The sequence below is a fragment of the Panicum virgatum genome, chromosome 5K (genome assembly GCF_016808335.1).
Source record: "Panicum virgatum strain AP13 chromosome 5K, P.virgatum_v5, whole genome shotgun sequence".
NCBI classification, from domain to species: Eukaryota; Viridiplantae; Streptophyta; class Magnoliopsida; order Poales; family Poaceae; genus Panicum; species Panicum virgatum.
The window spans coordinates 11,123,848-11,145,254 of record NC_053140.1 but is presented as its reverse complement, the minus strand read 5'-3'; the positions used below and the strand labels follow the sequence as shown (position 1 = coordinate 11,145,254).

Genomic DNA, 21,407 nt, shown 5'->3' with positions numbered 1-21,407 from the left:
GTAACTGGTAATATATGGGCCAGTTTTAGTTTTATTTGTTTGTTCATCTGTGGGGGTCGTTCACTATAACCCCCCGCAATAATCCGCATGGTTCTTTATGGTGTGAGTGGTACATCGAAGCCAGAACGGAACACATGGCTTTTTAACTAACTTAGCAAGTCAACACTCAGTTGCTTTCGCGCAATCCACAATTATGGAGCATCAGAACATTTTCTTTGAAGTACTTTAGTTGCTCCACTACAAGCAGTAGCTGTACGCTACACTTACACCACCTTACAACTTAATTCTACACTTGCACAACCTTCTACAACTTAATTCTTGGCCTAGAACACGAGGTTCATGCTACCATGCATCGATTATGCGTACTGGAGACAATGCTAATCCTTCCGCATGCAGACTTTCCAAAATGATACAGGTTGCACGCACTCGTGCTACACTTCTTCTAGTTCAGGAAGTATGCAACCACCACCAGGAACAAAGCAATAAGAATCACCAGAACGGGGCCAATGTCTGGATCCGCTGCTGCAGGGGGGCTGTCAGCCTCATTCTCTCCTGCCTGTAAAGGTACTGCTGCAGGGGGAACAACTTGCACCACCGGGTAGATCTCGTCGTTGTATGCGCCGACCTGGCTCCCACTCCCTGCACTTTCTTGCTTCTTGAAGTACGCTAGGTACGCCGCCATTGCTTCGTCCCTTGAAGGGTAGATGCGAAAAGAACAGTTGGGGAATCCACAAACCTGATCATTGCAATCCTGCCATTCACGGTACACACCAGGATTTCTCCCCCGGAACACCACGTACCACACCTTCCCCTGTCTCTTTTGAAATCTGTCAATTTTTGCAGAAACATGAAACAATATTCAGTTCCAAATGCAATCTAGATCTGCAACAACCGGCGGGGGAACACTGTGTCTCGCCAAGCAAATTTGATTTACGAATAGAGTTAAGAGATTGACCAGCAATGAACAGAAAGATCAGAGCTTCACCTACATTTTCCCCTTTCCACAACATACCTTTTCTTCTTTTTACCGTCGGCTCCCTGGATTTGGGCGAGCTCTAGCAAACCTACTGCGGAGTTGACCCCTGTGTCGCTCGTGCAAAATAGTTCCACTGTGCTGCCAGCATTCGTGGAATGGTGCTGTGGAGGGGGGGGAGGGTGTGCGGGGGTGTCCACTTCTACTTATGGCCGTTTGGTGTGTGTGCGTGTTTGTGTGTGTGTGGGTGGGTGGGTGGGGTGGGAGGCGTCTCCACTTCTACTTTGTTGGCCGTTTTTGCGATAAAAGGAAGTAACTATAATAAGAAAAGTGATGGCACAGTACATCCCTTTCTTGCCGGAAAGTCCTAAAAGAAAAGAAAATATTCAGTACATTCTGACGACCGAAAAGGGGAGCTGTAATAGGAAAACATGAACATGCACCATGACTAGATAAATGAACTGCTCATTCCATGCAATGTACCTAGTACTGAATATCTAGAACCTTTATGCTTACACAATGGATATTTAACACAGTTTATAGCAGACATGGCAACTGACTAGTTTTTTGCCTTTCCTTCCCCCACAAAAGATTCAACAATCTTGGCAGCAACAGGCACAATATCCAGGGTTAAACTTAAGAATCACTTGGTCTCTACATCCACATCGAGGTACTTAGGCTTCCATCCTTGGTTTGCAGCCATTTGCATCAGGTTGTAGAATATACTCATCCGTGCATTTTTTGCTTTGCGCTGCCAAAAAATTACATGGTTCGTGACATCGACTCAACACTGTAATGTTATTGAGACATCGGAGAGGGTTCATCTCATACCTCATTAATAGTGAACGTCAGTCGCTCTCCATCGAACCACTTTATATAATGCACAACATAAAACGCTGACTCCTCCCTGCATAACGGAATAAATTATTAGTGGACAAGTCTGGCTAAAGATCCACAAAGAAGTGGGATGTAGATTACCATATCTTCATGTCCCTTATCTCAACGCCGGTGCATGTGCAAGATTATAGAATGTGATCTTATATCTGCCTCTATCATCGTGCAGTCCACTGAATAGTTCTGAGATGCAGTCAAATAATTTGGAATGCAATGACGCAATTAAGTCACCGTGCACTACACACTTCTCTTCTCGTCTCTTTTGGCATAACACAGAGTCTAGTACATGTATTCGTTTCTTCTCTACATCCCAAGCATACAAGGACCAGTGCCCGTCTTGAGCGCATGGTAACATTATTTGCAAAATTACAGCACCATTTAACCATAACATAATATGAAATATCGTGGCTCGAGCAAAGCATCAGTTACTAGTCTACAATGCTCTGCATTACTGCCAAGGTGAGACCCCAGGAACAATTCATTGATTTGTTCACTGTAAGTGCCTTCTCCATTCGCCAGCACAAAATCCTGAACAAGATAATTATGTCAGCAAAAAAAACCCTAAACACCTGTTTCATGTGTATTTATTTGTCATTTGATGTGATGAGTTACGTACTGAGAAGCAAGGAGGTAGCAGGTGCCGCCATTGTTGGTGCTCGCAGCAACAATCCTTGTACATCATGCTGTCCTCCTCTTGTAATAATCTAATGATTGCATCGAACGTTTCAGTGTTTATGATTGCAAATTTGGCAAATGCCACCCAAAGTTGTCTTCCTGTTAGGCTTAGTGTCCACAGTTCATCATGGAGAAACCAGACCCTGGCAACACCCAACAGCAGCAACATTTAATACCCTGGCTACAGCTCGCAATTTTGCTGACCGACAAAGTAAATATTCAGCTTTGCTACTCACCTATTTAGAACTGTGTACTCCTCTTCCACAAAGTGCTGGAACATCTTCTCAACAATAGTTATGCTCTTGGTTCTTGGATTCAAGTTGAGGTCAAATGGCGATGGAGGAACCCGCCTCTCAGGAACGTGGCACTTCACAGGTGTTACTCCCTTCATGTAAACAGGAATAATAGCTTTCTGTCCTAACAAATTTTCAATTCCTGCGACCTCATTGGCAGAACTGCTGGTACACAACCTTCTTGTTGTTGTTTTTTAAATTACTCTGCGTTTTGAAGCTGAGATTGAATCAGAGTTCTCTTTTTTTGTTGCCGAAGCTTGGATTGCTCAAACCCTTCTTAATTCTTTCACCCCCTGCCAGTTTAGGATATCTTCATTAGTTTTCCAGTCTTAAAGTTGCAATGAAAAAAACTTAGGCAGTCTGTTTCATCTTACTTGCACTCGTTGTTTTTACTTCCTCTTCAACGTTCTTCACACAATTATCTCCTTCACTTTGCCACAACGGAATTCGTGTTGAAGGTCCTCCTAACACATTTCAGCATTGGTAAAAGGAAATTGTTAATGTGTCGTTCGTAAGCCCTAATGTGTCGTTACTGACTCGGAAGTGTAGTACAACGTACCACTTCTCTCTGGCGTGCAGTCGAACACTGGCTGTTGCTGCATCAGATCTGAAATAAAATCCACCACAACAATAGTAGACTCTGACAAGCATTTAACCAAGATAAAGCCCACACATGCAGCAGCTACTGAAATCACTAGTACATGGTTCATCTGTTTTTCCATGGTCCTGGAAAGTATACATGCCATCAGACTGGGTTGTTTCAGCCGCCACATTTGAGCCTAGATCCTGCTGAGGTCCACGCCCTGCAATTAAGTTCAAACTGTCACGATAAATACTTTAGCAATCTGGAACATTGCCTCATATCAATTTGGTATACTTTCTACCTGTTTCATGTGCTGGTGCCACGTCGAATGCTGTGTTGTCCCTATCAGCATCCATTTCAGATACACGATATTTTTTCCTTTTAGTTTGATCATTCACAGCAACATCTTCTTCTCCTATGCCCTGTCCATTATCCTCATACCATGGAGGCATGTCTTTCTTAATGCCCCCTTGAACTGACCATTTCCCATGTATCTTCGAATCTGCCGCATTTCCTGGTGCTTTAAAATTAACTCTTGTGCACAACCATATTAATTGCAGTGCCTCTCATACAAATTAATGGAAAAAACATTAGTATAGGGCAAATGGGGTTTCACTGCACATACCTTCCGGACTATATTTTATGCCTTCATGCGTTCCTTCGACCCTACAGTGCGCCATGATACACTTGACAAGGCTTTCCCTAAGTCCTGACACCACTCTTTTCATGTCTCCAAATAACTCACTTATTCTTTGTTCCTGTGCCTCAAAGTTTCTCTTATTTTCTTCATGAGCAGTGTTGGCAACAATTTCTAGTTGCGATGTAACTTGTTCAAGGCCATGTTTAATTTGTTCTACAATTTTCTATTATATGAATCAAACAAATTTATTCCATTATACACTTACTCATTATTATCATTTCTTTTCTGAAGGGAGCACGTGTTCAGTAGACATACCTCTATTGTAGTGGGTCCCAAAGCTTCGTCTCCCACTGTACACCCACTTTGCTGTCGAGTTGTCTTGAAGTCTTGGTCACCATGTTCTGCGCATGCCTCTTTGCTACCATCTGCATGGTGCCTAGAAGGCATTGATCTCTGGTTAGGTTTGCTGCCAGTTCTTTCTTGCCCGGCTGGTCGAGTACTTTGTTCTTTGCTTTCATCTGGGAGTGGGCATGTGGGCATACTTTTATCATCATGGTCGCTTGGTACACGCCTCTACAAGGTCAACGGGTACCAAGCACGAAGTTAAGCTCACAGATATTTATTTCTTGCCATCCACTAACCAAAAAAGCATAACTACTGCAATTCTACAAGTAGATTTAAAAAAGTCAGTACTTCAATACCTTCCTGTTCAAATATGCGTTCTTAGCCTTCATGCCTTTGCACTTCTCATAATGATTGGTGAACTCTAGCAGAAATCGTGTATCGTACCATCTGATTCTTGGATACCAGCTTAAAGGGATGTTGTTATCTCCAAGGTCAATGCTGTCCAAGTAAAGTAACTGACAGAATAGAACAGTAACAAAATTATTAGTTAGACTTCGCATGAACTGGTAGTAACAAAAAAACAGGTCCGGAGATATTCAGATCACCTAGTAATAATTTGAACCTTTGCCTAACAATTACCTGCAAATACAACCAGCAACCACCCAGTTTGATAGAAGTTGGGTTACTCCTCATATTCATCTGCACGGCGTGCGCTGAAGATTGCAAAACCATGAGCATGTTCTTTGGAAAGGTGATGAATTCCCATATGTCATTTGGTACACTTGCAGTTCTTTTTCCTGGCCCAAACATATATGCACAGTAGAAAGCAGCCATGGCAATCATAAAGGTTTCTTCATCATATTCAGACATATCTTGCCCATATTCTCGGCATAAAACTTTTCTTAAATCATCCAAGTCTGGGAACTCTTTACATTCTTCAATTCCAAAACGTTCTTGCAGTCTTAATTTGACATATTTTGTTACCTTAGTACTACTAATTGTCATGTGAGTACCAATACATCTGATTCCTAGTATCCTGCTCACTGACTCCAGATTCATTTGCACACTTGACCCATCTCCAAGCCTTATTTGCATGTTCTCTACGTCCATTCTCTTCAACAACCAGAATACTAGGTGGCGGCTATTATGGAAACCACGTTTCAAGTACTGCAACCCACCCAACCCTAACTTATTTAGAATGTCTAATTTCCTATTGCTAAAAGTCGAAACTATTTCCTGAACCGCATCAGATGAAGAGCAGCCATGGAATTTCAGCGGGCAAAATTCATTGTCTGCATCTTCGCTCGCGGAATCCTCATCAGGGAACTTACTTGTATTGGTTCCCTTGTCGCGGCCATGTCTTGTGTTCTTCAATCTTTCTATGAGGCATTTTCTTGCTCTGTCCTTGTTCGACGAACCTGCAGTTGTGTCTTGCTCTCCAGATGTTTTGGAACAGTTTCTGGTTAGACTTCTTGTCACTGCTCGAAGCAGCAAGCAGCTGGGACTTGGCTGCTCCTGTCGCCGGAGCTTTGGTGGTTCATCATCTTCCATGTTTCGTCCGCAACTGCAAATCCCACAGAGTCCCCCAAGATATTTGCATTTACACTTTTGCGTACTCTATTTTAAGTGAGCGTAACAGCATTTCGAGATCACAAACTCGTACCTCTCTACGCGCAATATCCGTTGACCCCCTAGGAATCTGCAGTCGTGAAGATCCCTGCCGATGGAGATGGGGGGGGGGCGAGTGAGGAGGAGGAGGGGGAATGGTGGGGGGAGGGAGTGGATTTGTGTACCAGGTTTGCAGTGCTTGTTCCTATCCCATTCCAGTTATTGCCGAGCCACTCATTTTGGTACCTGCTCAAGTGGTAACTCTCTATTTTATTGCAATGGCCGTCCATGGTTCGCTGACCACTGAGCAATTTAACAAAATTTAGGTAACGCTCGTAGGAAAAAAATAACCAAATCGTGAATGCGTCTTAATGGTACTACAAAAAAAACACAGGCACTAAGGCAATTACTGCATCAGTCAACAAAGGGCGTACCCAGTGCCGTAGGCTTCCCGCATCAGTCAACAGCGTTGGAAAAAAAATTATATATACATCTAGGTTCTAGAACATTTCTCCACGACTGCTCATTACAGCTCTTAAGAGAAGATACAGCATAATCCAAAAATGCTTCTGCCCAAGAACATCCCAACTAGTACATAGTACAGCTCAGCCCGAGAGCCGTATACTACTTAATCCAAGCGTTGGTGGAGCTTTAAACTACTACAAAAGCATTATTCAGACAAAAGCATGATTGAGACAAGAACACCATGTCGTCGATGCTCCCTGGCAAATCTAGGCGACACGACGCTTCTTTGTTGCCGAGCTGGTAGCATCGCCCTCTTCTTCCTCAGAACTACAGACATCCACGATGTACTCAGCGGCCTCGGATGCTGCATCAGAGTCGTCAAGCTGAAGTTTGACAGATGGATTGGTACACCAGCTAGAATCGCCAAGCCCTTCAGCTCCATCTCCTACACCAGCTGCGGAGTCCTGAAGGTTTGGTGACGGGGGATCATTGCTGCAACCCATGGAGTCACCTATCCGCCCCTGCACTGAAGCCTGATGCATAGTGTCTATATTACTCACAACCAGATCAACAAAAAAAAGTTTAACAAAATGCATTAAGATTTTCTTACCGAATCGGAATTCCAGTCCAGACCTGAACCACTGGCCCCTAACCTCTGCACGTGGACTTCATGGCCAACCCCCAGTGCATCCCTCTTCTCCACACCGATTTGCACGCCCGATCCCTTAAAATTGTGAGGATTTTGTGAGCAAGCAAATGCGCTGACTATTGGGAAGTATAGATTACTAACCACTGAAGAGACACTATTGGGAAGTATAGATTACTAACCACTGAAGAGACACTTCCTGACTGCACCGATGACATACCCCCTCCCTTCTTCCTCAGATATTTGCTCGAAGGCACGATGAACTCTCCGAGTCAGCAGGGACCACCCCAAATGTGGACGCCTTATATAGATGAGGGGGTAAAGGCCCGCGCATGCTTCACATCTGAATTCAAAATTTGAACCATCAAGCGGCAAGTAGGTGTACACGGTACCCCAAGAGTGGCTGATCAGCGTGTCTTGTAGATAGTACTGCTACCTGTGTAGACCTTTCAGTTAAGTATTTGTTAAATTCCCCACCTTCTTTGGTAAATATGTTTTTTTTGGACGGCCATATGTGTTCTTTTGGCAACACATGCTATGTGCTAACGCTTATTTTTATGTGCTGCCATTTTTAGTCTTCATAATTTGGATTGCGGAATTTTTGGTATGTTCACACAAAATAACTGTCTGGAAAAGATCACCAGTAAAAATAATTGCACACAAAATATTATCAGCGTAGAATCAATTAAGGCATCACACCAAATGTTCATTTCGTTGCTTCTTACAACTTCCTCTGAGCAGACCATGCACGCAGCAAAAGAATTGATCAGTACCACCATGGCAAAAGCTAAGCTGTTCAAATTGTCTGACAGAAGATAATGGTGCAATCATCTCAGATGCTATGCAATACCATCTGGTACATAGCAACAGACTGACATATGGACAATGCCAGTTACTACAAAATCTAGAATGAAGGTATCCTACAGGAACATATATTCAGTTGCAGCAAGTCGCTGCTGATTGACACCACAGCGATCCACAGTATGACCATTGACGCCGCAACTGCTACATGTTGGTGGCCTTCTTTGTTGCTGGATCGCGAGCCAGACAGTTCTGTATTGTGTGCTTGTTGCTCCGACATACACTGCAAAATCTTGGGCGCCTCGACAGCTTCTCGTGCCCTGCTTTCGGCCTCTTGTTGCTTGGCCGCCCTCGCTCCTTCTTCCTTTTCGGTGCACGTTCAGGGAAATTATCCATTTGATCACCGTCTAAAATTGGTACCTGAACTTCAGCTTGGGGGTGTCCTAATCCCAGCCCATCTTTCTTTTTTGCTACTTCATGCAATGATTCTAAACCGTTATCTAGTATTTGCATTGCTATTGTATGGCTTTCTGCATTGCTATCGCCCATCTCGACCAAATGGAGTGCTTTGAGCATCAATGATGAGTGTTTGTATGTCTGTGCCATCAGTGCTGGATTATCTTTCTTGTACTGAGCTAGTTCCTCCGGCAGTAAATGCCGTGCCTGCTTAGTCCAACGCTGCAATATCATATCCCCTGGTATTTGCTGAACCCCTGTACTGATCATTACCTGCATAAGTAGAGAAATTTTCAGCTTAACTCATGTGATATATTATACAGTTTCTAACATTCATCCAAAAACACTCACCCTTAATATGTGACTGCATGGTAAACCGAAATGCTCAAATAAGCCACACTCGCAGATGTACTTCCCCCCTCTTTCAACCACTTCCACTTCATATTTGCCTTTGCACCATCGCTGCACCCGATTAAGATCATAGTGCTCTGCAACATAGTGCTTCCCTTGCACAACCTCTATAGCTCGGTAAAATTCAGATTCTTCCTTCAGATCACAAAATAGCGCAAAAACTTTAAGAGTATAAACCTTGTGTGCATGCACTACTAATGGACCCCCAACTGTCATTTTCTTCACATTCTGTTCCAAATAAACAAAACCCAAACAAGGCAGATGTGTTAGGATAGTATACTTTTTAGTATATAAGTGAATTTTTACTCAGTCACACTGAATGCAAAATAGTATTCTACGACCCGAACTCACCAGTTTGTTACGCCGCTCTTCATAGTTCTCATCTTCATCCCGGATGTACTGCATCTTCATGTACTGATCCAAGAACAGACGTAGTGTGCAGCCAGGTGATAAGATATTTTTAAGCATGTGATTCGCACTCTCGCTTCTTTGAGTACTTGTCATCCTTGCACAGAAAACACCCTTGAAATAGCTTTTGACCCACTTCTCCCTTGTTTCATATATCTAAGAAAGGAAAGCATTGCTCTGTACACCATACTCCTTCAGCAACGCAGCCCAACTCTGCTCAAACTCCTCTATTGTGAGCATTTCATTCAGCATTAAGTGGAACTTGTCCCTGAATTCCTTGATACTAGTGTATTTGGTACCCAAGCATTCTTTTACTCTCTTCAAGACATGCCACTTGCACCAACGGTGGACTGTGTTCTGCCACTCCTCTGCAAGTGCCACTTCCATCGACTGACATTGATCTAAAAGAAGAAAACTATTAATCCTTAGTTTAACTAACAACACTGGGAAGCTGTAATGTGCAAACCAACAAATGCTACAATTAGCTATCTTTTTCTATGTTATGTTGGGAAACTGCCATTTCAAAAACAACTAATGGTTGTTTCAGCTATCTCTTTATAACATCTGGAAAAAAAACTGTAATATACAACATGACTATTCACCTGTTAGTATTGTTCTTGGCTCTCTTCCACCCATGAGCGATGCAAAATCCCTGAACACCCATTTGAAGCTATCAATTTTTTCATCAGTCATCAGTACACCGCCAAGAAGCACTGTCTGGAAATGATTATTTACACCAACAAATAAACCGAATGGCATATCATATAGATTAGTCTTGAATGTTGTGTCAAAACTAACAACATCACCGAAATGCTCATATTGCATCCTGCTCCGACTATTCGTCCACATCAAACTCTTTATTCTACCATCCTCATCTGTATCAACACTAAATAAGAATCCCGGGTCAGATTTACGAAGCTCACGGATCAGATCCATGGTCTTCTTGATATCATCTTCAGCTTGCTCTCTGTTAATCTTCTGACAAAGTGTTTTCAAACATCTTTTTGTTGCAGGCACATTCTGCATTGACCCAAAAAAATTACCAAGAATAGTATATAGCTTTGTAATTCCGATATTATTCTCACGGAGCATACGAACTAAGTCCTTCGTGTACTTGTCGAGATGATGGTGTGAAGGCCAATGTTTCTTCTCTCCACAAATTTCTGACAACGGATGATTATGCTCAGAAATATGTTCCACTACAATCCACCCATCATCCGAGGTCCGATGCACCCGCAACATTGCCTTGCAGCCTGTTTTTGACGAGCTTGTCTTCACATTACCATCCGGTTTACCCTAAATACAAACATAGGAATAGTATGATTAGCCATGGCCAACATTCACATAACTTTAGCAAAATGAAGACACAACACTATTAAATGCGCAAGCAAAATAAAGTAAACGAGTAGAACTATAACTTACACGACAACTGCAGTAAAATTCTTGCGACAATTGGTACGGTTTTGCCTCAGGCCCATTATTCTTCCTTCTATTTTCAGACCATCTTTTCTTTCCCCACCGTATACCAAAACCACATTCCCATGAATAAAGATTGTAGTACTCATAAGCCTCATCACAGCTGTCAAATTCCGTCCCAACACTCGGGTTTATTACGTACCCACTAGTGTGCTTTGCAAACTTCATAACTGCTTGTTGCAGTGCACTTGGCTTAGCACGTTGAGAATTCCTGTACTCCGCACCACTGGCTTTAGTGTTACTGGGCAAATAAATAACAGGCATGTAAAAAAATAATTCTGGTAATGGACTTCTGTTGTATTGTTGTTTGGGTCACATACCGTTTCTTCCAGCCACATGTTTTACTGTTTTCCATAGTAATGACTACTGATAGTTCAGTAGCATCAGAAATTGGTTCTGAATTATCCAAACAAATCATTTGTAAATTAGCATCCCCAGGAGACATATTCAAGTCGAAAGTCCCACAATTGTACGACCTGCGCATCAATTGCTATCAGGTACAATAATAGTTTACCAAAAATATGGCACTCTTGGGAAACAAGAAGGTAAGCAAGTTGCAATAACATTACATTTATGGACGTACCTTTCGGTTAATCTTACTTCTGCTCTTGAATTTTCCATTTCTGACCTACCACTATTGACACCAATACAGTCATATAAGCACTGTTGGCTATCATGATTGCCATCAGTGGTCCTCATCTCCTCCAAATTGATATCAGTATCATCAGCAACAAGACACTGAAAGTCTAGCCTCTTTGTTACATCACCATTACTTATTCCCCTGCTACGACCTTGTGGCATCCTATAGATCCATCAAAAAAATTAGTCCTTTCCACTAACTGTTGCACAACTAGCACAGAAGATGGTACCAATGGTAGAAGACTGTACCTGCTACTCATCTTGGTAGTAGAGCAATTATCCTTCGATGCTAACACTAGTTCAGCTCTGCACATTAAAGCATACAACAGTTTCCACCTCAAAATCATTAATGAATACATGGGTTATGTTATCTGATCATTGATTTCACACCAGTGACACATCAACAGAACCTACAACATTGCTCTAATTTTTTTCAGCATCTTCGCAGAGGGCCGATGTATTGTAGCATAAATTTTCCCAGGATGTTGCAGAGGCCCAAAATTTCGGAGCAAGAAAAGTAATGACAACTAAAGGAAAAGTACAAATTCTAGGTGTAGTAGGAAACAAAGGAGGCCAATCATCACTAACCTCATATTTTCTTGTGACGGAGCATTAGTCTATTTTCTTCCAATCTCTGTCCGACTATGCAATTCCTTATCTGTCTCGGGTGTAGCTTTTTTTGCGTTGGTGTGGCAGCCCCGCCTAAATTAATCCGGCTTAAGTGCGCTAACCATCACCAAAACGGCAACTAGGGTTAACACACACTTAAAACAGAGTAATCCGGCAGTGCTCTCGGGTAAAATCCCGATTAAACCACTTGAAACAGGATCGACAATGCAGTCCAGAGATTGCAACATTCCACAAATTTTACAGAACAGAGTATGAAACTAGATTATTGTTACAAACCGAGTTTGAATTTATAAAAGTACAACAGAGTTCAAGTTTGACGCAAAAAAACGAACGATAGTCTAGCGTCGAAACAAGACATCGTGATGAAGCCGTACATGACGTCAGCCACATCCTCAGATGTACCACCTGAAAAACAAAGCCACAAGCAAGACGGAGTATACTAATACTCAGCAAGGCTTACCCGACTAAGGGTATACTTAGCCCTTTATCTAGACATGCAAGGCTTTTGGCTTGAGGGGTTTGTTTGCCGAAAAGTAGTAAAGAGTAGATTCTTAATTTCATATTTTAGCTTTCAGGTTCTAGTTCAATTAACCATTCTAGGTGAGTATCTATCCAATAGCATACATGGTGGAAACAATTATCTTTCATCATCCAACCAACCATATTCATCATCATCATCTTTCACTTCTTACTCTATGTGGCAAAAGGGTTAATCAGTCCCAAACTGTGAGAAGAGGACGATTCGAATCGAATTTGTTAACCTAGCCAGGCAGACCTAACACACACGCATGGGGATCGACGTCTCGCTTCGCCCACGCGACTTTTCCCCTTTCTTTCCGGGTTGTGGATCAGGGTCACCCACCTCGACTACAAGAATCCACGCCACAGTACGTCGGGTCGTGAGCCTTCTTGCACCCGCATGTGGCCGCATGAGAACGACGTTCAAAGAGGATGAGGGAGAAGTCCACTCGCCGGGCCGATCAGGTACTTAAGCTTACCGATTACCATATTTCTCGGCATGTGGTTAGTACGTTCAAAAGCTTAACCACCACTACCACACACTGCGGCCTTATCCATTTTCACTAAACAGACGGGGCATCACAAGTACCACAGCCCCGCCCGTGAGCCTTATAATTGCAGTATGTAGTAGACATTCAACTCCTATAATTCTCGCGAGTGATAAGAAATCACTCGACTTCTACCGAACCAATAGCCTAGCCATCTAGCGACCTACACATACTAGTGTTCAAGCATAGGTACCTAGGAATTATGCAGCTAAGGTTCCGAGCAATTCCTTTAAACTTATATGCACAAGTAGATAGGAATAACAATAAGTTGTATAAATTTAAAATAGATAGGACATGCTCTGGGGCTTGCCTGGGATTAACATTAGGTCAGTATTAGTTAGAGAATAACTGCTCAGCGAGCATCTTCCTTCGGTCGTGCACATCAGGATCCATCCGTCCATCTTCTAGACGTGTCCACCATTCACCGTCTTCTGGCTCGGTTCCAACATCACATCCTTCACGTGGTACATCTATCGTACCTAAATGAAATGCAATAATGCATATGTATGAATGCAAAGTTCCGAGTTGCTCAACAATATAGATGTTATTATTTTTCCTTCACGATAAAGTTGTAGTCTAACATAAAGTGAGTTGGATGTGAAACTTCTTAATTAACATTTCCTAGGCAGTCATTTATAGAGTAGGAATTTTATCTATACTAACTCATAAAAGAGCTGGGTGTGTTGTTTTTCTTTTATATTAGTACAGAAAAAGCATTTCTACCCAAAAATAATTCTCTGGGCTAGGGAATGTAAGTGCTGGTAATGAAATTTGACTAGTAGGTTAGATTCCTTAAGATGAGCTTGTGGTAAAGTTTTCATAATTTATTGAGCTATACAGCAAGCATAGGAATTTAGATTCCTTTCCTAGGCATTTATCTAACTACAAATCTACAGAGTAAACTACTTAGTTTCAGTGGCTAAAATTTTATAGGCATGATCATGTTCTGAAAACCAAGCTCTAGTAAAAATATGAGATTTTTCTAATGAAGGAAACTAGGGTTTTTGATTTACAAATTTATTCATGAATAAATCAAAAGGACTAGTTATACATTACTAAAAGTTCCCAAAAATTTTCTATAGCATCTAGAAACTAAGGTAAGGCTTCTGTAAAAATTTTGGCTCAAGAAAACTAATATAGAACCCTGTGGATTTAATTCTATTTAACATAGGCATAATCCAAGATCTAAATGAAACCTATAGCTAAACATGGGAAATTATTATGAAATTTTTACACTAACACTAGATTCACATGTACACTCTACCATAAAAATTTCATATCATGACATGGCTTCAAACATCAGTTATTAAAAAGGTAAGATCAACTAGTCTTTATGCACTATCAAACATAAATCTATTTTTGCAGCAAAACTTTCTAACTCAAACATGTCATATTATGGTTCCAGATTGTAGAGATTTTGATAAGGATTCCAAAAAGTATTTATTTGCTATTTTAGGATTTCTCTACGAATTTCTATTGATTTTACAAATTCACTTTAAAAATTTAAAAACAAATCTAATATTATGTTTAGGCCCCTGGATTTGCAGAAAACCACCTGGAAAGATTTGGGGCTCACGTTTTGGCCCTTGGCCGGAAAACAGAGGAGGGGGCGGCTTGGCCGGCCGGCTCCGGTCGCCGGCGGTGAGGGGCCCGGAGTGGAGGAGCTAGAGGAGGGCGGGAGCTACCTAGGGGTGTGCTCGGTTGACCGCAGGACGGCCGGAGGCGGTGGGTCGGTGGCACAGGGGTGGCGGCGGCGGCGGTGAGCGGCAGAGGCGGCGCTCCGGTGGCTTGAGGCGGCGGTGGAGGGGTCGGGGAGGACCAGTGTGAGATGGATAAGCTTGTTGCACAGTTGATTTGGTTCGGGGTGGGGCGGAGGAGGGGTCTCCACGGAGCATGGTGGCGGCCATGGCGGGCGCCGGCGGCGGCACCAGCGTTCCGGCGAGCACGGTGGACGGGATGGTTGGAAGAGGGGCCGGTGAGCTTCAGTGGGAGGTCGTGGAGCGATTCCCGGGCTCAGCTTGGGCGAAGGGAGACCGGAGGTGGGGGCTCCGCGGGAGCAGGGGCGGCGGCAACCATGGTGGCGTCGCCTCTGGCACAGGGGAGGGCTGGGACGCGGCTCCTAGCAGTGAGAGGGGTGAGGGGAGGGTGCTGAGTCTTTGCCTTGGAGTAAATCAGGGGGAGGAGCGCTGGACAGAGGAGGCACAGGAAGGAGCAGCGCTCGGCCGGCGATGGCGTGCGGCGAGGCTCTGGGCACGGGGAAGCCCGAGCTCTAGCTCTAGTGCGATGCGAGGAAGAGGCGAACTCAGGTTTGGCGTCGTGAACCGATGAGGACAGCTTGAGCGGCGGCGAGGTGGCTCGACGAGCGACGTGTGGACACGAACGTCGAGAGCGGCGACAACGCGAGCGGGGGACGGCGGGGCGCGTGTCGCGCGTAGGAGAAGCTAGGGCGAGCGGTTTTGGGCGATACCGGGGGCGCGCGAGGCGGATTTGGCCGGGTGGCCGACGCCGGCGCACCGACGGCTAACGGCGTGAGGGAGGCAGAAAACAGAGGAAGAAGAGAGATGGAGTGAGGATAATTTTGTAAATAACTCGAAGTTCAAAATTTCCTTTTGTAAATTCAATTGTTCTCCTTCTTCTTGGCCTCAAATGAAAAACTTTTGAATACCAAACTTGCTCAAAATTTGGAGATCTACAACTTTTGTTTTTGGCACTTTTTCATTTGAAGCCTACTTTAAAAGTTAATTTTAAACTCTTGCAAATTCGAAATATAGTCCTTTTCAAAATTCAAATTTTTCTCTAGTTTTTGCGTGGCAACTTGAGAAATCATGAACATAAAAGTTGTTCATCATTTAAAAGTCTACAAATTTGGTTTTAGGCAAAAGTTCATTTGAGCAATGTTTTAGAAATTATTTTCAAAGAATGTTTTTTAAAAATTTGAAACAAAATAGTTTAAATCTTTAAAAACCTTGATTCAATTGACTCGTCATTTCATGTGTAAAATTTCATTTTCTCACTTTGACCTCAACTAGACTTTTGTTTTAGCTAATTAAATACCTGGGCTGTCACAGTTGGCAGGTTCGAATAGTGAAATAATCCGCCAGCCGAATCAAAATTGTTAGTCTTGACAAACCGATTTGGACTGTGCAGAAATGAGAATAGGATTGCAAGGAATCAGCCATTTGACCTCTCCAATGATACGTTCAAATCAAATTGATGGTAGTCCTTGGAAATACAACCGATTCTTTCATCTTCTTCTAACCTTGTATCAAACCAGGGGTCGCTAGAATTGATCTTGAGGCTTGTTAAAAGCAAACAATCAAAAAGAAAATCAGAAAACGACAAGTTAGACGGAGAAGTTTCCCACTAATCCGCATTCATCGATCCAAAGACGAGTTTGACCCACTTTGTTTTGAAATCTCAGGAACTAACCTTCCAGCCGAAGACAAATCCTGACCTAGCTTGCACATGTGGGCGACGCGGAACGCCCTGAACTCCCGGTGCCGGGGTCCAGCCAATCCCGCCTCCAGGAGGGAACAGTTGGGGATCACTGCAGAGGATCAACGACTCCGGACCCGATTCGCTGCTTTCTTCATCCATCCCGTTTAGGATCCGCTCTCGATGCCCCGCTATCGCCTCCCTCGCCCTCATCGATATAGCACTCCCCGGAGTGCACATGTCTGGCTGTAACAATGGGACATGCGAGATGTCACTCTTTTTTATTTGTTTCTGTACGCTCCTTCAAATTTTGAATTTTGAAACCTATGGCCGCGGCTTAAACTAACCACGGAGTACAGGAAGGGAGCGTCCAGTACCTTGATCCCCATTGGATGCAAGTCACATCGTATGAAATACGTATCTGGACACTGGCCTGTTCGGTTTCTGACCAAAGCACAGTTGACCCGATCGATTACTGTCAACAGCACAAATCTCGGTACATATCTCAACGGTACATATACCGACTACCACGGTTCCCTAATACTAGTAATCTTCATTCGAGGGAGACACGAATGACGCAGGGGATAGGTAGGTGTGGCCAGCAACTCATCATCGTCCGCGCCGTGCTGCGGATATTTGGCCGGACCGGACGTGGTCGGCGGCTCGGCGCAATCAGGGGAACCCAAGTCTCGCGCCGGTCGCTGTCTACCATGCTTGTGTTTGGCTCGAACTCGCTCACTAGTCACTAGTCATTGGACTCGAGAAATCCCAGACGGACACCGAGTGAGGAACGAAATCCGTGGACGACGAGGGGACACGTCGGACCATTCCTTCCGCCGGTTTCTTTCTCTCTCTCTCGAAGCCTGACACGTGAGCACACGTCGTCGCACCAACGTGCCAGCTATATATGGGAATGGACAAGGACTGAAGGACATGAAGCCCCACCTGTGTCACGTACACTTCGTTGCCCGACCACGTATGCGCACACGTACGCCTCGCGACGCGGTACACGGAAGCACAGGGCAGTGCGCACTGCATCATGTCCTCCCGTCCAATCGGAACCCGCCGGTGCGCGTCGTCGGCGCCACTGCCAACGTCGCGCTCGCTCCCACCGGCCCGGCCCCTCGGTCGCGACGCCGACGCGCATCGAATCGACCCAGCCAGGGCGTGAGCTCCACGCTGCCGATCGAGCCGGTCTCTCCACGACCGGCTCGACCGGACCCGACCCGACCGGACCGGCCTGATATAAGCCGGCCATCTCGGCCGGGGCGGAGCTCAGTCCGATCGACCGATCCATTCCGTTCCGTTCCCCGCTCGGAAATCATGGAGTTCCCGCATCACCACCACCACGGCCACCGCCGCGACGGCGACGACGACGACGAGCGCCGCGGCCCGCCGCCACCGGCCTACGGGGGCTACGGCCAGCCGGACCCCTACGGCCGCCCGCCCGCGGAGGACCCCTACGGCCGCCACCCGCCCGCCCCGGGCTACGGCCGCGCCGAGGAGGGCTACGGCGCGCCCCCGCCGGCCTACGGCGCCCCCGCCGCCGGCGGGTACGGCAACGTCGTCCACGTCGGGCACGAGGCCGGCGGCGAGAGGCCGCACTACGGCGGTGGCGGGCCCGAGTACGGCCACGACGGCCGCCACCACCACGGCGGCGGCGGCGGCTCCGAGTACGGCCACGAGACCCGCCCGCACCACGGCGGCGGGGGCGCGCCGCCGGTCAGGCAGCAGACGCACAGGATCTACTGCAAGGCCGGGGAGGATCGCTACAGCCTCGCCTCCCGCGACGGGAAGGTCTGCCTCGTGCGCACCGACCGCGACGACGAAACGCAGGTGAGGATTACCCACTATTCCCTCTGCGCAGGTCGCTCCATTTTTATTTTGCCGTTGGGCGTTGGTCGGTTGATGTCGACGCGCCCTGAACTGACCGTGATGAGTTCTGCCAAATCCGAGTTCTGATCTCGGGATCTGGACGACGACTTCCAGTCTTCCTCAGAATTTGGCGTCTTCCTGGGGGCTTCCTGGGGATTGAGGAAGACGAGTAAAATAATTGATCATTATTTACATTTTCTCCTACTTGTCTTGTGATGACTTTGCTCAACTTTGTTTATGCAGCACTGGATCAAGGACATGAAGTTCAGCACCAGGGTGAAGGATGAGGAAGGCTACCCTGCCATGATCCTCGTCAACAAGGCAACTGGAGAGGCTCTCAAGCATTCCCTTGGCCAGTCACACCCTGTAAGTGTCTCCGGTCGATGCTACGGTTCATGCTTCTTCTCGCATCCCAATTCTAATCCTATTTTATTGTCGCTTGTGGAAAACTGGAAATGTACTGCACCCAGCTGCAGAATGTGGATCTTATGTGTACATCTTTGAGATTAATCACAATGGTGCGGCACAAACTTGTGAGCGCACACATTCCTCGCCGCCTAAAATTGAACATAGAGTTCCTTTCATATGCAACACAAACTCGAATTAACATGCAGCTGAACTCATTACCTCATACCTAGCTCGTAACTAAGAAAGCCGGTATCACAAACGTTTGTCTCCTATTCCGTAACATACTTATTCGTCTAAGTTATCAGGTACCTAAGATTCTCCTTTTTTCGTCCGAACTCCAAAGTATTGTAGGCATGCAATTTGTCCTGATCTCAAACAATGTTTGATTAATCATTATCATGTGCTTCATCAAATATTATAATTATATCAGTGTACCTTAGTGGGTTACCACGTCAATGGTATAGATCTGTATCTGCCCATCGTGTTTGACATCCCAATCGATGTGCTGATGTGCATATCACACTGCTGCTAGTGCTGCCCATGTGCATTCCCGTGTGTCACTTGTCCTAAATTATTATGGTAATTGCTACCTATTGTGGGATGGTTATGTTCTCACATTCATTCCCTACTACTGCGCACTTCAAAAACTATGAGACCTGATATCTTCAATCTTACTGTTAGGTTCGTCTGACCCGCCATGATCCGAACACCCTGGATGAGTCAGTCCTTTGGACAGAGAGCAGGGATGTCGGTGATGGATTCCGCTGCATTAGGATGGTGAACAACATCTACTTGAACTTTGATGCTCTGCATGGAGACAAGGACCACGGTGGTGTGCGCGATGGAACCACTCTTGTGCTGTGGGAGTGGTGTGAGGGTGACAACCAGCGCTGGAAGATTGTTCCCTGGTGTAAGTTCTACAGAATTTGTGCTGTGTGTTTATAATTTCCTACTTACTGCAACGTTACTTCAGCCAAATATTATGCAGTAACCATCTCATCTGAAATTCCAAAAGTTAAATCACTTGTTACTGCAACGTTACTTCAGCCAAATATTCTGCAGTAACCATCTCATCTGAAATTCCAAAAGTTAAATCACTTCAACAGAATTGATTGTATTGCCTGTAAAAAGCAATTATTGATTATTGAACAGTATGATTTGTATGAAGAGCTCTTTAACAGTTTGGTTGCTGTCATTGCTCTTCAACAGTTTGGGTACCAAAATAACAGAAGGACACATAACATCAGAATGAATAAACAGTATTAAGATCTGTGAACTCCTGTATTTCGATTGCACTGGAATTCCATATTCAGTATTCAGTGGTAGCATCATCCTCTGCTCGAAGATGGGCCTATCAACTACTTACGGTTTCTTCTGATTGCAGGAACAAGCAACTGTGTGGCTGTGCCACTCCAAGCAGCTCCTGTCTTAACAATAAGTGAAGTAAAGTAGTACCGCGGACTCTGGAATAAGGAGCGCCTCTGCTGGTGCCTTCGTGTGAGTACTCTTCTGCCCCATTCCGAGTACTCTTCTGCTCCATTCCATTTTTCTTCTGTGTTTCTGCTTGGTTTGAACAGCGTACACTATAATTTGTAATGCGCCATATGACTAGTGGCAGCGATTGTATTGTTTGAACTCATCGTTGGTGTACAAGTGTGATGAATGATGTATGAACCTTTGCTTGAAATATGCTCTCCAGCAGTTCTGCTCACAGCCGTTATTGTTTAGCATGCTAGAGATTGTTTTCTGTGAAGCATGTAAAACTCAAAACGAGATTATTCCCTTGTAGCTGCATCTGGAGTTCTGGACCACTGGCTGCAGGAGTGCAGGTATTGAGCCCTGCCCCTGTTTCACGCACGGTTAGTCGATCCCCACAGGCCCGGGGTTGGACGAGTGGATGTGGGATTGATTCATCAAATGACCCTGCAGTTGTCGCCTTTATTCCGGTTTCAGGCTTTCAACGATAACTGATGCTGCACCTTGCCCAAAGCCGTGACCCACTAGAAAATGTCGGGAGGGCCTGAAGAGCTTTATTTGCGCGTTCGTTTTCGGTGTATTAGATTTTCTTTTGTTTTTTTTCGCGAGGCCCTGCGCATTAGGATTTGATGTCTAAACCTGATGCTTGCTCACTTTACCTCCGCACACATACGGACCAGTTTTTTTTTTACGGAGGTCTAGTCGATTTTATGCATCGTTTTAATTCTACTATAGTTTGCACTTCGCAGGAGCCAATTTCTATTCTCTCGAATGAAAACGAAGCAGTTTTTTCTTCTCGGAAAAAGTTATTTTTACCCATCCTAAAAAAAAAGTTATTTTTACCTCACTAGACAATGGGCCGAGTCCATATTTTCACCTGGAATATTTTTGCCTCACCGGCTATTTGGGCGCCTCGGACTCGCGATACCGGTCATATGACATTCCTGGCTGGTTTCTCATAGTTTATGTTCTTATGTTTATGTTTATTTTAGATAAATTTTTGAAAACCACAGTAAATCAAAAAAATTACGAAATAGAAAATCTAATTTTGTTGAACTCCATATGTCCATATGAGTAGATATATGCAGTGAACAGTAAACATTATTTCTTCACTTTTAGATATATAGGTAACTAATTCATAGCTACATTTTTTGTGGTTCAATTATGGTAAAAAATTTATGGTGGTCTAATCATTATATGATT

At 44.6% G+C, this 21,407-nt stretch overlaps 4 protein-coding genes and 1 long non-coding RNA gene across 7 annotated transcripts; 1 reads left to right on the top strand and 4 right to left on the bottom strand.

Moving 5' to 3' along the window:
• Positions 1–191: 191 nt before the first annotated feature.
• LOC120710507 lies at positions 192–1,209 on the bottom strand. The gene is made up of 2 exons (XR_005689913.1): positions 1,013–1,209; positions 192–827 (listed from the first exon to the last, which is right to left on the bottom strand). It is a non-coding gene; the product is annotated as an uncharacterized LOC120710507 (long non-coding RNA).
• A 213-nt stretch (positions 1,210–1,422) lies between these two features.
• LOC120706281 lies at positions 1,423–5,134 on the bottom strand. Of its 3 annotated transcripts, none has more exons than XM_039990888.1 (13): positions 5,043–5,134; positions 4,760–4,918; positions 4,374–4,631; positions 4,044–4,281; positions 3,720–3,953; positions 3,537–3,638; positions 3,395–3,442; positions 3,210–3,299; positions 2,779–3,128; positions 2,484–2,685; positions 1,952–2,395; positions 1,805–1,880; positions 1,423–1,724 (listed from the first exon to the last, which is right to left on the bottom strand). In XM_039990888.1, the coding sequence occupies exons 1-9, from the start codon at positions 5,100–5,102 to the stop codon at positions 3,064–3,066; spliced, it is 1,254 nt and encodes a 417-aa protein (XP_039846822.1). In that variant the 5' UTR covers positions 5,103–5,134; the 3' UTR covers positions 1,423–1,724; positions 1,805–1,880; positions 1,952–2,395; positions 2,484–2,685; positions 2,779–3,063. The 3 variants fall into 3 exon arrangements, with proteins under 3 accessions (XP_039846822.1, XP_039846824.1, XP_039846825.1); XM_039990890.1 differs by having other exon boundaries at positions 2,484–2,571; XM_039990891.1 differs by having other exon boundaries at positions 4,044–4,176.
• A 1,394-nt stretch (positions 5,135–6,528) lies between these two features.
• Positions 6,529–7,385, bottom strand: LOC120710506. Its single transcript, XM_039996175.1, has 3 exons — positions 7,305–7,385; positions 7,087–7,200; positions 6,529–7,009 (listed from the first exon to the last, which is right to left on the bottom strand). Exons 1-3 carry the CDS (start codon positions 7,338–7,340, stop codon positions 6,743–6,745), a joined length of 417 nt encoding a protein of 138 aa, XP_039852109.1. The 5' UTR covers positions 7,341–7,385; the 3' UTR covers positions 6,529–6,742.
• Positions 7,386–7,830: 445 nt separating this feature from the next.
• LOC120710505 (protein FAR1-RELATED SEQUENCE 12-like) lies at positions 7,831–9,017 on the bottom strand. Its single transcript, XM_039996174.1, has 2 exons — positions 8,731–9,017; positions 7,831–8,652 (listed from the first exon to the last, which is right to left on the bottom strand). The coding sequence occupies exons 1-2, from the start codon at positions 9,004–9,006 to the stop codon at positions 8,128–8,130; spliced, it is 801 nt and encodes a 266-aa protein (XP_039852108.1). The 5' UTR covers positions 9,007–9,017; the 3' UTR covers positions 7,831–8,127.
• An 8,494-nt stretch (positions 9,018–17,511) lies between these two features.
• LOC120706280 (ricin B-like lectin R40G3) lies at positions 17,512–20,441 on the top strand. The gene is made up of 4 exons (XM_039990887.1): positions 17,512–18,281; positions 18,564–18,686; positions 19,410–19,638; positions 20,113–20,441. Coding segments are annotated over exons 1-4 (867 nt in total). The 5' UTR covers positions 17,512–17,768; the 3' UTR covers positions 20,115–20,441.
• The last annotated feature ends 966 nt before the right edge of the window (positions 20,442–21,407 follow it).

Coding starts and splice junctions, on each gene's coding strand:
- LOC120706281 (XM_039990888.1), bottom strand. CDS start 5,102: ATGAATATGAGGAGTAACCCAACTTCTATCAAACTGGGTGGTTGCTGG. Junction 4,919..5,042: donor GTTGCTGGTTGTATTTGCAG/GTAATTGTTAGG, acceptor CTATTCTGTCAG/TTACTTTACTTGGACAGCAT. Junction 3,129..3,209: donor AGTAAAAACAACGAGTGCAA/GTAAGATGAAAC, acceptor CTAAACTGGCAG/GGGGTGAAAGAATTAAGAAG.
- LOC120710506 (XM_039996175.1), bottom strand. CDS start 7,340: ATGTCATCGGTGCAGTCAGGAAGTGTCTCTTCAGTG. Junction 7,201..7,304: donor CAGGAAGTGTCTCTTCAGTG/GTTAGTAATCTA, acceptor CACAATTTTAAG/GGATCGGGCGTGCAAATCGG. Junction 7,010..7,086: donor TGGACTGGAATTCCGATTCG/GTAAGAAAATCT, acceptor ACTATGCATCAG/GCTTCAGTGCAGGGGCGGAT.
- LOC120710505 (XM_039996174.1), bottom strand. CDS start 9,006: ATGACAGTTGGGGGTCCATTAGTAGTGCATGCACACAAGGTTTATACT. Junction 8,653..8,730: donor CATGCAGTCACATATTAAGG/GTGAGTGTTTTT, acceptor CTACTTATGCAG/GTAATGATCAGTACAGGGGT.
- LOC120706280 (XM_039990887.1), top strand. CDS start 17,769: ATGGAGTTCCCGCATCACCACCACCACGGCCACCGCCGCGACGGCGAC. Junction 18,282..18,563: donor ACCGCGACGACGAAACGCAG/GTGAGGATTACC, acceptor TTGTTTATGCAG/CACTGGATCAAGGACATGAA. Junction 18,687..19,409: donor CCCTTGGCCAGTCACACCCT/GTAAGTGTCTCC, acceptor TCTTACTGTTAG/GTTCGTCTGACCCGCCATGA.